Raw genomic sequence first — 17,315 nt, forward strand, 5'->3', positions numbered from 1 at the left:
AAGAGCCCTTAGACTTATATGCCGCTTCACAGTGCTTTTACAGCCCTCTCTGAGCGGTTTACAGAGTCAGCCTCTTGCCCCCCAACAACCGGGGGTCCTCATTTGACCCACCTCGGAAGGACGGAAGTCTGAGTCAACCTTGAGCTGGTCAGGATCGAACTGCTGGCAGTGGGCAGAGCTTGCAATACTGCATTCTAAAAGGAAGGAAGGGTGGAAGGAAGGAAGGAAGGATGGAAAATAGCAACAGCATTTAGACTTATATACCGCTTTACAGCCCTCTCTAAGCAGTTTACAGAATCAGCATATTTGCCCCCAACAATCTGGGTCCTCATTTTATCCACCTTGGAAGGACAGAAGGCTGAGTCAACCTTGAGCCTGGCGACATTCAAACTGCCAAATTGCAGCCAGCAGTCAGCAGAAGGAGCTTGCAGTGGTGCCTTCTAACCACTGCGCCACCATAGCTCACCCACCACTTACAGATAGTCCTCAAGTTACGACCGCAATCGAGCAAAAAAAATTATGTTGCAAAGTGAGAAATTCGTTGTGACTTTTGTCCCCTTTTACAATTTTTCTCGCCACATTTGTTAAGTAAATCACTGCAGTTGTTAAATGAGTTACACGGTTGTTAAGCGAATCTGGCTTTCCCGTTGATTTTGCTTGTCGGAAGGTCGTAAAGGGGGATCACCTGACACCCCCCCCCCCGGATATTGCAAGCGTTATAAATGTGAGTCTGTTGTCCTGCATCCAAATGTAAATCACGTGACCATGAGGATGCTGCAACCGTCATGTGAAAAATGGTCATAAGTCACTTTTTTCAGTGCCACTGTAACTTCGAATGGTCACTAAGTGAGCTATTGTAAGTCAAAGACTACCTGTATTCATTTTATTCATTAATAGCGCCTCCTTCGAGTGGTGCGATGGCCTAGAGGTGGGTTTCTCGCCTCACAATCAGGAGGCTGTGAGTTCAATCCTAGGTGGAGGCAGATATTTCTGTATCTGGGCACGATGAAAATATAGCTGCTGAACAAAACTCCGCATTGGTGACAGGAAGGGCATTTGGCCATTAAAACGCTCTTCTAACTCCATTCAATTACCCAGACTCCACCCCCCCCCCCACAATGGATTGTGGGGTCGTTAAAAGATGGTGATTAATAGTGTCTCCTTTCCTTTTCCTTGACTTTCAGTGAGAGGATCAATCTTCGGCAAGGCCAAGTGGACAAGCTCTATGCCAGCTTGAAGGATCTGGCAGAAGAGCGTCGGGCCAAACTGCAGGAGCATCTTCGTCTCTGCCAGCTGAAGCGGGAAGTGGATGACTTAGAGCAATGGATCTCAGAACGGGAAGTGGTGGCGGCCTCCCACGAACTTGGGCAAGATTATGAACACGTTACGGTGAGTCTCACCCTCATCTGGAGTGCCAGGAAGAAATCCCTCAAAGCTCATATGGTTAACAAAAATTAAAAGTATGCCCCCCCCAAAAAAACACCCTGTTCATCTGCAAATTAGAAGGTTACTCCTATCTTAGGCTATAGAATGACCTGTTGGCCCCATATTGTCAGTTCCAAGTTTGGTCTACTCTGGATCTGTGTTTCCCAACTTCAGTAACTCTTAAGATGGGTGGACTACAATTCCCAGAATTCCCCAACCAGCATGTTTTAAGATGGGTGGACTTCAGCTCCCAGAATTCCCCAGCCAGCATATTTTAAGATAGGTGGGCTTGAACGCCCAGAATTCCCCAACCAACATGTTGGAATTCCACCCATTTTGAAGTTGGCCAGGTTGAGAAACACTGCTCTTAGGTGAGATAGGCTTCAACTCCCACATCTGTTTTCAAAGGCCAAGATTGTTATGAATTCTGGGAAATGAAGTCCTTACAGTTGGAGGGCACTATATTTCCCTTTTATCATCTGCTTCTTTGTTCTTTAAATACAAGTGATCCCTCTACTAGTTGCTGTTTGTACTCTGGGTGGCCTTAACCGCCGTGTCCTTTATATTATGCTCCATCCTTTTCTGAAGATGCTGCGGGACAAGTTCCGGGAATTCTCACGTGACACCAGCACCATTGGCCAGGAGAGAGTGGACGGTGTCAACTGTCTGGCGGACGAGATGATCTCCACTGGCCATTCCGAGAACGCCACCATTGCGGAGTGGAAGGACAGCTTGAATGAAGCCTGGGCAGATCTCCTGGAACTCATTGACACTAGAAGCCAGATGTTGGCAGCTTCTTATGAGTTACACCGCTTCTACCACGATGCCCGGGAGACTCTCAGCCAGGTCCAGAACAAACAGAAGCAGCTCCCGGATGAAGCAGGGAGAGACCTCAACACAGCCGAAGCCCTGCAAAGGATGCACACAGCCTACGAACATGACATTCAAGCCTTGAGTGCTCAGGTTTGTGTGGTGGAGATGAGTAAGATTCAGAAATGTACAGGTATTCTTCAACCTACGACCGGACAAATAGTGGCCGTTCAGAGTTTCAACACACCTACCTGGGGGGGGGGGGGGAGGACAGGTCCTTGTGACCTGATTTCAAAGTTCTGACAGTAACCCCCCCAGCCCAATCACCCGACCGCAGCAGGCACAATGAAACCAGGCTCAAAATGAAACCAAATCAAAAAATCCGAGAGCCCAGATTATAGGTAGTCCTCGATTTACAACACTTCGTTTAGTGTCCAACAGCACTGAATAAAGCCATTTGTGGCCATTTTTGTCACACTTACAACCATTGCGGCCTCCCCATGGTCATGCGATCCAAATTCAGATGCCTGGCAACTCATTTTTCTGACAGTCACGGTGTCCCGGGGGGAGGGGGGGTAGCAATAGCAATAGTTAGACTTATATACCGCTTCATAGGGCTTTCAGCCCTCTCTAAGCGGTTTACAGAGTCAGCATATCGCCCCCAACAACAATCCGGGTCCTCATTTTACCCACCTCGGAAGGATGGAAGGCTGAGTCAACCTTGAGCCTGGTGGGATTTGAACAGCCAAACTACTGAACTGCAGTCAGTTGAAGTAGCCTGCAGTGCTGCATTTAACCACTGCGCCACCTTGGGGGTGTCATGTGATCCCCTTTTGCGACCTCCTGACAAGGAAAGTGAAGATTCACTTAACAACTGTGTGACTAACGTCAGAACTGCAGGGATTTAATGGACAACTGTGGCCAGAAAGGTTGTAAAACGGGACAAAAGTCACTCAACAATTGTCTCAGCAACAGAAATTTGGGGCCTCAAATTTGTGGTTGTAGATCGAGGACTACCTACACAAGGTGGAAACGTTTTTCAAGTTGTAATAGTTTTAGGAACCACCCAGCCACATTTGGGAAGAAGGTAGTCCATGCAAAGTTGTGGATGGGAACTGAGCATTGTGTCCCCCCTCCCCTCCTTGTTGTTCACAGGTAAAACAGGTGCAGGACGACGCAGCACGGCTGCAGAAGGCCTATGCCGGCGAAAAGGCTGATGACATCCGGAAGCACGAGCAGTCGGTGAGCGAGGCCTGGTCTGACCTCCTCGGCGGCAGCAGTGACCGTCGGCAACTCCTTATGGACACGGTGGACAAATTCCGCTTTTTCGGCATGGTACGAGACCTTCTGCTATGGATGGATGACATCAACCTTCAGATAGATGCCCAGGAGAAGCCCAGGTCAGTGTATTGTCAGAAAAAAGGTTGGATTCCCGTACAGGCAGTCCTCGACTTAAACAATTGGGACCAGAATTTCATCTGCTCTTAAGTGAGTCGCCCCGTCTTTAAGCAAATCTGGCTTTCAGATTGACTTTGCTTGTCACAAGCCCACAAAAAGCCAATCGTGTGATCCCGGGGCACTATAATTGTCATAAAATCCATGCCAGTTGATGACAAATTTTGATCATACTACTGTTGTAGTATCCCTACTGTCACATGATCAAAATTTGTCATCAACTGGCATGGATTTCAAGGAACTTTTATAAGTCACTTTTCAGTACTATTGCAACTTTGAACAGTATCTGAAATGAATGGTTGTAAGTTGATGGCCGCCTGTAACAATTTAAAGAAGAAAAAATATATAAAGAGAGGAGGATGTAGCAAAAGTTGAAAACAGAGACCTCTGTGCTACTTTTTTCCTGGAATTTAAATGAAGGTATTATCACCTTTTGTCCTGTCTGCAAATGTTGCAGATTTCTGTAATGCCTTCAATCACCTTATTTGCAAGGCTCCAAGTAAGAATAGAATAAGAATAGAATAGAGAAAATGGAATGGAATGGAATAGTAGCATAGAAATAGAAATACTTTATTGTCACTTTGAATGTACACTAATTTGCAAATATTAAAAATGAAATTTTGTTGCATACAGGTCTTAAAAGGGTTACCATCTCCAATTTTACACTACATAAACATGACAAGATAGATAAATAAATAAATTCAAAATTATGTATATACCCACATATATTATACGACACGGAGAAACAACACAGACTAGTTCAGATGTATACATGTTTATGGCGAGAAAAAAGAATCTTGCGAGTTTGCCAGACGGACAGCCTAGGGAACAAAACTGTTTTGTTCCTGCTAGAAATACTTCGAAACCTCCTCCCAGAGGGGAGCAACGGAAACGAACCGTAAAATGGGTGTGTGGGTCTCTAACAATGCTTTGAGCTCTGAGCACATAGGGCTTACAAGCAGTATCCTAAATAAAGGGAAGTGAGCTTCCTATCAGCTTCTCTGTTGTCCTCACCACTCTCTGCAGGGACTTTCTATCTGGGGTTTTGCTGTCACTGAACCAAACAAACAGTGATGTAGTTGGTTAAGACACTCTCAATGATGCCTCTGTAAAAATAAGATATGCACAGAAGTTGACCTCATGTCTTGGGGTCTTGTTTTTCCCTGCTGTCTTCTGTTCCTTTGCCAGAGCTGAGGCGGATGACCAATTTTTTTTTCCTTTTGCACTTCAATATAGGGATGTGTCAGCTGCCGACCTGGTCATCAAGAATCACCAAGGGATCAAGGCCGAGATGGAGGCCCGGACCGACAGCTTCAACGCCTGCATAGCAATGGGAGATGACTTACTGGCTAAGGGGCACTACGCTTCTACGAAGGTTCGTGTAGTGGCAGTGCGGAAGACCGTGGTTATTGTGAGGAGCTAGTGATGTATTTTGAGCTCTTCTTCCTATTAAGAAAACTCTAGAAGCACAGAGCTCATTCTGAGCTAACCTGTTTGTTTTCCACTCTGTCTTGCTGAATGAGGGGAATCTTCAAGCAGCTTCAAAGTTTTTCCTGCTCTGAAAATCTCAGACCTTGTATTCTCAGGTCAGGTTTTATAGTCTCCTCCCCATGGCAGGATCATGAAATCAGGGTGCCAAGTTTTGATTTTTTTTTTTTTTTAAAGTTCTTTGTTGGGAGCGTTTGCAATGGAACCTAGCGCTACTGTGGAAAAATTGGCCACCGGTCGAGGCATCTCAACCGTTCTTATTAAGGAGATCCTGACAGCCTGTACGCGGTGGCTCAGTGGCTAAGACACTGAGCTTGTCGATCAGAAAGGTCGGCAATTCAGTGGTTCGAATCCCTAGCACTGCGTAATGGAGTGAGCACCCGTGACTTGTCCCAGCTTCTGTCAACCTAGCAGTTCGAAAGCACGTAAAATGCAATCCTTTGGTGGGAACAGCATTCCGTGTGCCTTTGGCATTGAGTCATTGAGCCACGGAGACGTTTTCGGACAGCGCTGGCTCTCCGGCTTTGAAACAGAGATGAGCACTGCCCCCTAGAGTCAAGAACAACCAGCACATATGTGCGAGGGGAACTTTTACTTTTAATAGCATGTAAGAGAATTGAGTATTGTTATGTGTGTTTTTTATGTTACGCCTTTCAATCGCATGCTTTAGCTAATAATAAAGCTTAAAATCCTATTATTGCCTATATAATCCAAAAGAACCAATAGCTTGGGCCGATTGTGGCAGTTAGCCAAACAGTTAAGCACGGGAAGTTTTCCCTCTAACCACATCAAAACAACAGCATCCATTTGAATTATCACAACCTTACTTGGAGAAATTGGGTATCAAACCTAAGTCCATCTTAGAGCGAGTTTAGTCTCTGGTATCTCCGGTGATCACAAAGGAGTGGTGGGATGGCCTGGAGGCGGAGCTCTCACCTCACAATCAGGAAGCTGGGAGTTCAAACCTAGGTGGAGACAGATATTTCTCTCTCTGGGCACAATGAGAATATATCTGCTCAATAAAACTCCGCATTGGCGACAGGAAGGGCATCTGGCCATTAAAACGCTCACCTCCATTCAGTTGTTGTTAAAAGATTATGATGATGCTCTCCAGTGATCGCAAAACAAGAAAAGGCACGTTCACCAAGCTATAATTCAGCAATTCAGACCCTGATTGCTGGAGGCAACGTGCTGACACTGTAAAGCGCTTAGAGCGGGCTGTAAAGCACTTTGAAGCAATATATAAGTCTAAGGGCTATTGCTATCTAATTTTTCCATAGTTACTAAGATGAGGGCCCCACATGCACGATGGGAGCACAGAACCACCTTGCCCAGTGGCACAGGGGCAATAGCTTCCCCTTGCTAATGTTCCTTAGCAACAGGTACTCAATACCTCTGAACATGCAAGTCGAGGAGCCATTGACACTTTTTCCCTCCCTAAATTTTGCTGAATTCCAACCAAATTACCCCAAAGGTGCTTTTTCAAGAAGAAATTGGACTTGGTTTTTTTTTTTTTGAAGACATTTGCTTCTCGTCCAAAAAGCTTCTTCAGCTCTGACTTGGATGGTGGGGAATGGAAGGATTTATACTCCTTGAAGACAAGCTGGTATTTTGCATCCTTTTTAGAGGGTCGTTGAGGCCACTTGGAGGTTTATTTGTGTTGTCTTTAAAGACCTTTCGCTTCTCCTCCAAGAAGCTTCTTCTGCTCTGACTGGATGGTGGGGAAGGGAAGGATTGATCCTCCTTGCAGACAGCTGGTCATCTGCATCCTTTTAGAGGGTTGTTGAGGCCACTTGCAGGTTTATCTGTATCCTCAGGGTCACCTGAGTAGTCTCAGCTGTTCCACGAAGTCTCCCCATTTGCACCCATTTGCACCACTCAGGTGCTCTCCGAGGACACGGACAAACCTCCAAGTAGCCTCAAAGGCTCTCTAAAAGGATGCAAATGACCAGCTGTCTGCAAGGAATATAAATCCTTGCCTTCCCCACCATCCAGCCAGAGCTGAAGAAGCTTCTTGAATGAGAAGCAAAATGTCTTTAAAGAAAAACCAGAAAGTCCAGTTGCCTCTTGAAAAAAAGCACCTTTGGGAAAACCACGTTGGATGACTGAGAACCTCCATAGACGCCCAACCAACTTAGTTTCTGTTTCTTCTTGTGACGGTGAGTTTCACAGGTCCTTGGGTGTTGTCTTGAAGCTTCCACCGCTCGTGTGAACAGTGTCCTTCTGCTAAATATTTGGCCAGCTAAATCCCTTCTTTCTTTTTTTCCCTTTCCCCACCTTTTTCGTGATTCAGATTGTGGAGAAATTGTCTCAGTTGCAGGAACGACGCAAGGAGACCAATGATAAATGGCGAGAGAAAATGGACTGGTTGCAAATAGGTATGGGGGAGGGGGGGAGAAGGCAAAGGGGGAGGGGTTGGAAGGGGTTTGAGGCAGTTTGGAGTTAGGGTGGTGATAATGGGCAGCATGTCCACGGCATAATTGGACTGACTTACACAATAGAACATTGTTCTCAGTGACAATGGCTTTGGGAAAAAAAGTTACTTAGGACCATTTTTCACAATTGTGACCATTGCAGCATCCCTGTAGTCACGTGATCAAAATTCAGATGCTTGGCAATTGACTCATATTTATGACAGTTGCAGTGTCCCGGGTGTTGTGATCCGCCAGATTCAGACAGTGAGGAGGGTTGCGGAGGAAGATGGGCCAGTCCTGGAGTCTGGGGAAGGCTCTGAGGAGGGCTCTGTGTCAGAGGCAGAGAGGAGGCCAGGGCCATCTGACAATTAACAGCTGCCTTCAGAGTCAGACATCAGTGAGGCAGAAGAACAGCTGGAGCCTCTTCCCAGTGTGGGCATGTGCAGAGTTGCCAGACGAAAAGAACAGCTAAACAACAGGAGCCGACTCTCTCCCTCCCTACCTCCCTCTCTCTCCACCCCACTTGCAGTGATGGACGTGCTGATGTTCGGGCGCGATGCCAGCATGGCGGAAGCCTGGCTTGCCAGCCAGGAGCCCATCGTGCGTTCTACTGAACTGGGTGACAACGTGGACGAAGTTGAAAACCTGATCAAGCGACACGAGGGCTTTCAGAAATCGGTCGCCGCTTGGGAGGAGCGTATCCTGGCACTGGAGAAACTCACCACGGTTCGTAAAAGAAGAAGCACACGGCTCAGCTCAATCTGTGAACCCAGCCATTGAGGTTTATGGCCGAGGTTCCAACCTTGGCATTTTTAATGCTTTTAGACTAGGACTTGGACTTCAAATGTCCAGGTCAGCCCTTCCCCAGTTAACTGAAGCCTGGTGGGTTTCCAAATTGTTGTTAGTTGCGAAGTCATGTCCAACCCATCGCGACCTCCTGGACCACGTTCCTCCAGGCCTTCCTGTCCTCTCCCATCCTCCGGAGCCCATTGAAGCTCAGGCTGACTGCTTCGGTGACTCCATCCAGCCCCCTCCTTCTCTGCCGTCCCCTTCTTCTTCTTTTGCCCTCCATCGTTCCCCAGGGAGTCCTTCTTCCTTCTCATCAGGTGGCCAAGGTCTTTGAGTTTCCTCTTCAGGATCTGGCCTTCTAAAGAGCAGACAGGGTGGATCTCCTCTAGGACTGACTGGTTGGATGGCCTTGCAGTCCAAACAGTTAACAAACTCTAATAGAGTCGTGTGTCATTTTTGAATAAATTCACTCAAAAATTAATTATCAAGTTTTGTGGGTCAAATTTTATTTCATCTAGTGCTTGTTTTGTCAGGTGAAATACTTGCTTTTTCATTTTTTTTGAAAAAATTACAAAACTTTCAGCAATATATTGTGAGGGTTAGATTGCTCATGTAGTCTGAAGAGGCCTGGGTTCAAATCCTTCATTAGACATGAAGTTCCCTGCATAATCTGGAGTCTCTCGCCTCCAAATTTTCCTTGCAGTTTATTGTAAGGATAAAAGGGAGGTAGGGGAGGGTTTGGCAATTCATGGGGCAGTCACGAAGCTTCAAAAGAGGCAGGACTATATTATATGTCAAATTTATTGTTCTTAAAATTATAGTATTCCAAGACGGGGAAAATCAATTTCCCTTTATGAAGTTGCTTTGGACAGCAAGATTGGTGGCATATAAATGTCATAAATAAATCCTTCTGGACTTATTTAGTGTCCTTTCATAGCACTAAATTCTGGTATGAGGCTAATGATTCCCCCCTCCCCGCCCAGCTGGAAGAGAAAGAACATCGTGAGCAGGAAGAAGCGAGGAAGAGGACATCTCCGGCGCCAACCCCATTGGAACCCACTGTCATGATACCGCAGACAGATAACACAGACGGGCATCATCTACCCAGCACCACTCAGACAAATGGGTAAGAGCTAAGACCTGGGCCAATGTGTCAAGAAGGAAGCAGAGATGATTGAACCTTCAGAATTATGATGACAACAGTTCGCTGTCCCAAGATTGTATAAGTGAAAAATAAATTTAGAATTAACAGTAACTCTTTCTAAAATTTAAAGATAATCCTTGATTTACTACCACAGTTGGGAACAGAATATTCGTTGTTAAGCATGCCAGTTATTAAATGAGCTTTGTGTGATTTTACGATCTTTGTGGTCATCGTGGTTAAGCAAATAGCAATAAGACCTATATACCGCTTCATAGTGTTTTACAGCCCTCTCAAAGCGGTTGACAGAGTCAGCCTCTTGCCCCCAACAATCTGGGTCCTCATTTGACCCATGTTGGAGCCAGTCAAGAGTCGAATTCCTGGAGTGAGCAGTGAGTTAGCCCGCAATTCTGCCTTTTAGCCACTGCACCACAACTGCAGTTGTTAAGTAAATCAGATTTCTTCCATTGACTGTTAGAAGGTCATAAATGATGATCACATCACCCTAGGATGTTGTAGCCACCGGTTGCGAATTGCCCAAATGTTCACCGTAGACATGCTGCCACAATCATAAGTGTGAGGACTGGTTGTAAGTCACATTTTTTTTAAACTTAAAGACTAAAGTGAACGGTTGTAAGTCAAGGACTACCTGCATGCAGTTGCTACTTTGAAACTTTGCACTACCTGGCACATCCTTCTCTTTCCCCAGGAGCCCTGGACAGCAAGGCTTAACTCTGGAGTTGCCATCCCAAAATGGGCTTGACCCCGACTCTGAATCTCCGCAGGTAATGGAGAGCCGGACTAACCACACAAGGCTGGGTGTGAAACTGGAAAAAAGATAGAAAGGGATGGTTGCTTCTACACATGCCCACCACATATGATAGTACAAGCCAGGTGACATTTTCAACATTTAGCTGATTTATCTTTGAACGTCCACATGAAAACCTGAAATATTCCTGTTGGGGATTTTACCAGAAACTTGTAGTAAAGAAAATATATATCTGATTATCCATGCAATAAAAGCAGCTAGGATTGTATTTGCACAAACCTGGAAAAGTGAAGAGATTCCTAGAGAGGAGAATGTGATTAAGAAAATATTAGAATGTGCAGAAATGAACAGGTTAACACTGGCAATTAAAGAGAAAGAACAACTGATTATTATATCAAATGGGAATCATTTTATTGATGGTTAGAGAATAAGTACAAGAATTAGAAATAAAAGTAGATGTGTAAAATATAGAAAATGTATCAATTGAGTTAACATAGTTAATAGAGTTAAATAAATCAAGAAGAGGATTGTTATAGCATTAGACATTTAAGGTATTGGTATTAAGCCGGGAATAGATGAAATAATGAATATGATTGTAGATTTCAATTGTTATTGCACAAAATATTTGTACCCAGATGACACTCTGTTTAATGGAAGGTGGATTGTTTATATTAAAATAAAATAAAAATGTTATTAAAAAAAAAAGAAAATCTATACAGACCTTTGGGGCTTGCTTAATGCAGGGGTGTCAAACTCAATTTCACTGAGGGCCGCATCATTATGGTTGCCCTCCACAAGGACCAGTTGCATGTAAGACCATGAGGTGGGCGTGGCTGGATGGGCGTGGCTGGCTCTCCAGATCCCGGGGCACCGGGACCCTGCAGTCCAACCCTGTAGTTCCTTCAGGGGGTGCCTGGCCATGCTTACCTTCTCGAGGCTGCTGCTGCTGCTGTCGATGCTGCTGTGGGGCGAGGGTGAGGCAAGGCTGGGCAAGGAGAGGTGGGGCTCAGGTGACCCCCTCACCATTTCCAGGGCAGCCCAGAACTAGCCACATCACGAGCCAGATCCGGTCTGCGGGCCTTGAGTTTGACTCCCCTGGATTCATGCAATGAACCAGGCCTCTCTAATTGCCGAAATCCTCTGTAATGCCATTGTAACCCAGTGACTGAAAAAGTGGTTAAATGCACTTAGGCTCCTGCTTTCCCTTTTATTTTTGCAACTAATAGATAATAGATAATAGATAATAGATAATAGATAATAGATAATAGATAATAGATAATAGATAATAGATAATAGATAATAGATAATAGATAATAGATAATAGATAATAGATAATAGATAATAGATAATAGATAATAGATAGATAATAGATAATATAATATATATATATATATATTTAATGTTCCAAAGTGCAAAGCACCTTCCTTGTACCGGGACTCAATTAGCAATTCCTAGAAAATAAGAATGCTGCCATTTGTGCAGATGGTTGAACTGTGATTCTAACCAAACCCCAACTGTCAACAGATTTCAGAATCATCCTCTGCAGTCAATGGGTCACAGCTGGATTCTGTATCCAAGGGCAAAGAGCCAAGCCCACCCGCCTCACCTAAACTCAGCTCCAAGCCAGCTGTTTTCAGCACGGATCCTGCTCAGTCGGTCACGCTGCCCCCCCGGACGCCAGACGACTCCGCTTCAGGGCAGATGGGAGGGATATTACATCGGAAGCAGGAAATGGAATCCCACGGCAAAAAGGCAGCTAACAGGTGATGTGTGTGTTCTGATCCGAATATAAAAGCCAGGTGTGGAAGGACGGTCATAAGTCACTTCAGTCCCATTGTAGCTTTGAACGGTCACTAAATGAACTGTTCTCAGTCTGCATTAAGTGAAAGAACCCAGAATGTGCCAACTCTCGAATCAGCCGGGCATTTACTCTGGAGGGAGACTATTCGAGTGGGGAGGACAAATAAACGCTTCTACTCATCCTTCTTGTCTATCCTCCCCAGGTCTTGGCAGACTATCTATTGTGTGGTGCAGAAAAACAGCTTTGGGTTCTACAAAGACGGCAAGCATGCCACCAACAGCATCCCCTACCACGGGGAAGCGCCCGTCAGCTTGCAGGGCGCGCAGTGCAACGTGGCTCTGGATTACAAGAAGCGCAAGCATGTCTTTAAGCTCGGGTGAGCTTCCCTGCCTTACGGCCAAGTAGCCTCGGCCACATTTAAAAAAAAAAACTTTTTAAATTTTAAGTTTTAACGCGAAGGGTTTAGACATTCCTCTCCTGACACCAGTTGATTCTTCTCTTGGCAGATTGACAGATGGCAAAGAATATTTATTCCAGGCGAAGGATGAGGTGAGTCGAAGTCTAGAGGTTTGTGCTAAATCAAGAGTTTTCCAATCTTGGCAATTTGTAAGATGTGAATGTACTGGCTGGGAGTTGAAGTCCACCCATCTTAAAGCATGTTGGCTGGGGGATTCTGGGAGTTGAAGTCCACCCATCTTAAAGCATGTGACTGGAGGATTCTGGGAGTTGAAGTCCACCTATCTTAAAGCATGTTGGCTGGGGAGTTCTGGGAGTTGAGGTCCACCCATCTTAAAGCATGCGGCTGGAGGATTCTGTGAGTTGAAGTCCACCTATCTTAAAGCATGCGGCTGGAGGATTCTGGGAGTTGAAGTCCACCCATCTTAAAGCATGCGACTGGAGGATTCTGGGAGTTGAAGTCCACCCATCTTAAAGCATGCGGCTGGAGGATTCTGGGAGTTGAAGTCCACCTATCTTAAAGCATGCGGCTGGAGGATTCTGGGAGTTGAAGTCCACCCATCTTAAAGCATGCGGCTGGAGGATTCTGGGAGTTGAAGTCCACCTATCTTAAAGCATGCTGACTGGGGAGTTCTGGGAGTTGAAGTCCACCCATCTTAAAGCATGTTGGCTGGGGGATTCTGGGAGTTGAAGTCCACCTATCTTAAAGCATGCTGACTGGGGAGTTCTGGGAGTTGAAGTCCACCCATCTTAAAGCATGCTGACTGGGGAGTTCTGGGAGTTGAAGTCCACCTATCTTAAAGCATGCTGACTGGGGAGTTCTGGGAGTTGAAGTCCATGCATCTTAAAGCATGGAGCTGGGGGATTCTGGGAGTTGAAGTCCACCCATCTTAAAGCATGCTGACTGGGGAGTTCTGGGAGTTGAAGTCCATGCATCTTAAAGCATGGAGCTGGGGGATTCTGGGAGTTGAAGTCCACCTATCTTAAAGCATGCGACTGGAGGATTCTGGGAGTTGAAGTCCACCTATCTTAAAGCATGCTGACTGGGGAGTTCTGGGAGTTGAAGTCCATGCATCTTAAAGCATGGAGCTGGGGGATTCTGGGAGTTGAAGTCCACCCATCTTAAAGCATGCTGACTGGGGAGTTCTGGGAGTTGAAGTCCATGCATCTTAAAGCATGGAGCTGGGGGATTCTGGGAGTTGAAATCCACCCATCTTAAAGCATGTTGGCTGGGGAGTTCTGGGAATTGAAGTCCATCCATCTTAAAGCATGTTGGCTGAGGAGTTCTGGGAGTTGAAGTCCTCCCATCTTAAAGCTGCTAAGGTTGAGATTCTAAAAGACCTTCTACTCTGTCTTCCGGTTCTATCCTGCTCTTGGTTGGGGTGTGGATGATTGGTGGGAAATATTATTTTGTTCTTCATGGTCCCCTTTTTATTCCCTCCTTTCCAGGCGGAGATGAGTACTTGGATGCGAGTGATCAATGCTGCTGCTGCGTCTGCCCTCACCCCCCAAGACCCCGCGGAAGACCAGCCTGCACTCATCAGCAAAGGCATGACACGAGCCATGACGATGCCAGCCGGGCCCCCGCACAGCGCCTCGGAAGGAACTGTCACCCTGCGTAGCAAAGAGGCGAAGGAGAAGGACCGGGAGAAACGTTTCAGTTTTTTCAAGAAGAATAAATAGGAGTCCTTGGTGGGAGAGGGGCAGGGGGGCTCTGCTGCTGTTGGCAAAATCTGTACAGGCCTGAGCAGTGATATGGGGTGTGGCGAGGGGCTTGAGTTCGGCAAGGGGAGCCAGGTTGGGGGTGTAACCAAAGCGGCCGTCGCTCTTTTCTTAAAATTCCTGCAGATTGCATGAAGCATCTCTGACGTTTACAAGGAATGCCTTCCGTTCCAGGCCCCCTTCCTTCCTTCCCCGTAACAAAGAGAAACCAAAACCATCGTCTTGGTTGAAACAGGAGGGTGACCACAGTGGCACAGACGGTTATGGAGGTGCAAAAGGGTGGGGAAAGACCTCTCCAGGAATGGGGCAGCAGATTGTCAGATGCTGGACATCTAGTGGGGATTGGGGGGGGGGGTCGGTGCGGTGTCCGTGGGTCTGGGCAAACAGGCCACAGAAAGAGAGGTGGCATGGGGCTGATCCCAGACTGGCGTTTTTAACGATGTCGGTCTTTTTGTGGGTTCTGGTAGAAGCGACACCCTTGGAAGTCCCACAGGTACAAAATTCAGGCTTCCAGAGTCGATTCTACTACCTTTGCTCACTCTCTTCCTCCTCCTCCTTTTCCGTCATCTCTGCTCCAAGGCTGTTAAGATTCCCTCTCCTCCCTCTCTGCAGGCAAAATCTCATTGGAATAAAAAAAAAAAGGAAACAGTCTATGCGCCACTTCGGCCCCGCGCAAACCCAAGAAAAGCCTCTTCTAAACATCCGAACAATCCCCCTCCCCCTTTCAAATTCCCGTCTGTATACACACTTCATGTGCACGCACACACACCCTCTAAAAATCGAACCGAGGATGCGCAACGCTGTGCCGTTCGTCCCCGGAGCTTAAGCACTGCTTGTGCGTCTGTAGTTTAGGAAGTGCGCCTCCTTCGGTGGGAAATGAAGCCGGGCCAAGAATGCTGAGCTTGCAAATGTGCCTGGTGCTCTTCGCACATATTTCTACGGCTTGCCGTATCCTGGAGGCAGCAAGGTATGGAGGCAGGAGGGCGAAAACATTGGGGAGGATGATACCCCAATGTCTTGAGACTGGGCTGCCCGCCCGCCAAAGTTGCCTCCCGCTTCCTAAAAGTTCGAATCTCTCAGGCGCTCCAGAATAAGTGGGGGATCGTCCGTGATCATCCCCGATGCTTGCTAAGAGGTTCTCATAGGAAACCCGAGCTAGATCCCTCTCGACCCAGGGAGCAGCGATCAATGCCATCCTCCCCCCCACTTTGCTTTAAAGTCCCCCCCCCAATCCACGCCAAACATGGCAGCGCTGTTATCACCAATTCTGTTTTGGATTTTGCATTCTTTAGGCAAAACTTCCCCCCGACTAGCACCCTCCAGCCCGGGCAATGCCGGCTGAGAAAATCGGAAGGCGAGGTTCCAATGCACTTGGTGGATCTCCAAGGTTGGGAAGGCCAGTTTCATAGCCTCCCTCCAGCCACTATTCTATGCAAAATTCATCGACCCATAGACCCCCCCCCCCTTTTGTTAAGTCCTCGGAGTTAGGACAAAAAAAAAATCTTCCTACCAATAAAGATCGCCAAGTGGTGGAGTTTCCTTTCCTCAGGCAAACAGCATCGCTCTCCAGTCGATCACTTAAGAGATTTTAAAATTGTCCCCTGTGGCTACGTGTCACGGATCTCTCCCCCCCACCCCAGTGAGCCCATGCTCTACCAATGGCAGAAGAGAACAGCTTGCAGGACCTAACATAGAAACAGGAAGGTGAAAATTTTCCCTAGAGCTGCTGTATTGCCATGAAATTCTCACTCATCCACTGACAAGCACCCAGGTTGGCACATTGGGTTGGCTGGACAGTTGCTTGCCAGGGTCTCATGGACCTCCCCCACTCTTCTCTTCCTATCTCCCCGGTCTTGGTCCCTGGACCTGGGTGTGCCTTCCATTTGTCCTCTGATTGTCGCCCTGCATTGCCACCTCGCCTCTGCAGCCTTGCCTGGCGCAGAGAGCATCGCCTCTCTTCCCTTCGGGCACAAAGGACGCCGAAAAGCAAGTCTTGGGCGCACGGATGGAGTTGCAGAAAGACCCAGAGGGACGGCCTGCCTGCCTTACGATGTGCAGGAATGTTTTTTCTTTTTTTTCTTTTCCATGCTGCTTAGAGGAGGGGAGGGGGGGAAAGAGGCCTGGCCTACAAGTGAAAACACCCTTGCCTTCTCGGCACGCCCCCTCAAGGGCCCCCAGCAGTGTTCTCTGTGCTTGTTGGGGACTGTTATCCATGTGTTTGCAGTGACATCTGTTTCAATATTTTTTTGGGGAGAAATAAAAAAAGAATCTGTGGACAGTCGCCGTGCTTCTTTCCCTTCATAGTGGGGTAGGTGGCAAAAATGGAGCTTCACTGGTTCTCCTAACTGACCAGGTTCATCTCTTGCTAACCTATTGCGTTTTGCAGGTGGGCGGCCTGGAATGCCTTCCAGGGATGTGTTGATTTGGAATGATGCGAGTTCCTGAGCCAGCTATGCTTTTGGTCAGGAATTCTGGGAGTTGAAATCCATGGTTCTCCACCCTTGATTTAAAAGCAGAGCAGGGAGGGATTTGGGGATGTTTTTATTTGCTGGACCATCTCGTGCGCATGGAGAACGTTTGCACATTGTGCTAAATCACCATCCCTGAAGGCAAATGACGACAGCTTTCTATCCACATTGCCCCGTCTCGCTTTTGGGATGCAGTGGGTTTGCCCTACCACTGAATTGAGTCAGTGCAAGACACAATAGTTGCATTGGTCAGTTAACTTGTGATCAGTGGTAACCTTGGTTACTTGGCTGGTTGTTGGCTAATCCCAGTTCATTTGGCGATGTGCTCATGTATTTATTTAATAGCCCACATTTATTAATTTTACAAGTACCTCAAGGCAGCGAACATAGCTAATACCTTGGCAAGTTTAAGACGAATAGATTTCAACTTCCAAAATTCCCCAGCCAGCATGGCTGTCTGGGAAATTCTGGGAATTAAAGTCCACGCGTCTTAAAATTGCCAAAATTGAGATACACTCCTCTAACGCTTGAATATGACTGAAGCTAAGCTGATTTTTCCCTTGGAAAATAGACATTT

The 17,315-nt window shown here is 46.8% G+C and overlaps 1 protein-coding gene across 3 annotated transcripts in view; it reads left to right on the forward strand.

Moving 5' to 3' along the window:
* SPTBN2 (spectrin beta, non-erythrocytic 2) overlaps positions 1 to 16,551 on the forward strand; it is a 101,392-nt gene extending 84,841 nt beyond the window's left edge. For all 3 annotated transcript variants that reach the window (XM_087705309.1, XM_087705307.1, XM_087705308.1), the window contains 12 exons: positions 1,185 to 1,389; positions 2,014 to 2,388; positions 3,391 to 3,635; positions 4,927 to 5,065; positions 7,472 to 7,556; positions 8,122 to 8,318; positions 9,365 to 9,507; positions 10,232 to 10,307; positions 11,816 to 12,054; positions 12,295 to 12,468; positions 12,599 to 12,641; positions 13,998 to 16,551. In XM_087705309.1, the coding sequence (XP_087561435.1) occupies positions 1,185 to 1,389; positions 2,014 to 2,388; positions 3,391 to 3,635; positions 4,927 to 5,065; positions 7,472 to 7,556; positions 8,122 to 8,318; positions 9,365 to 9,507; positions 10,232 to 10,307; positions 11,816 to 12,054; positions 12,295 to 12,468; positions 12,599 to 12,641; positions 13,998 to 14,231 (2,155 nt within the window). In that variant the 3' untranslated portion in view covers positions 14,232 to 16,551. The remainder of the gene's footprint in view (positions 1 to 1,184; positions 1,390 to 2,013; positions 2,389 to 3,390; positions 3,636 to 4,926; positions 5,066 to 7,471; positions 7,557 to 8,121; positions 8,319 to 9,364; positions 9,508 to 10,231; positions 10,308 to 11,815; positions 12,055 to 12,294; positions 12,469 to 12,598; positions 12,642 to 13,997) is intronic.
* Positions 16,552 to 17,315: the final 764 nt, after the last annotated feature.

The sequence above is a fragment of the Thamnophis sirtalis genome, unplaced genomic scaffold, assembly GCF_051295495.1.
Source record: "Thamnophis sirtalis isolate CommonGarterSnake01/CBP01778 unplaced genomic scaffold, rThaSir2_p1.2 scaffold_2, whole genome shotgun sequence".
Classification (NCBI taxonomy): domain Eukaryota; kingdom Metazoa; phylum Chordata; class Lepidosauria; order Squamata; family Natricidae; genus Thamnophis; species Thamnophis sirtalis.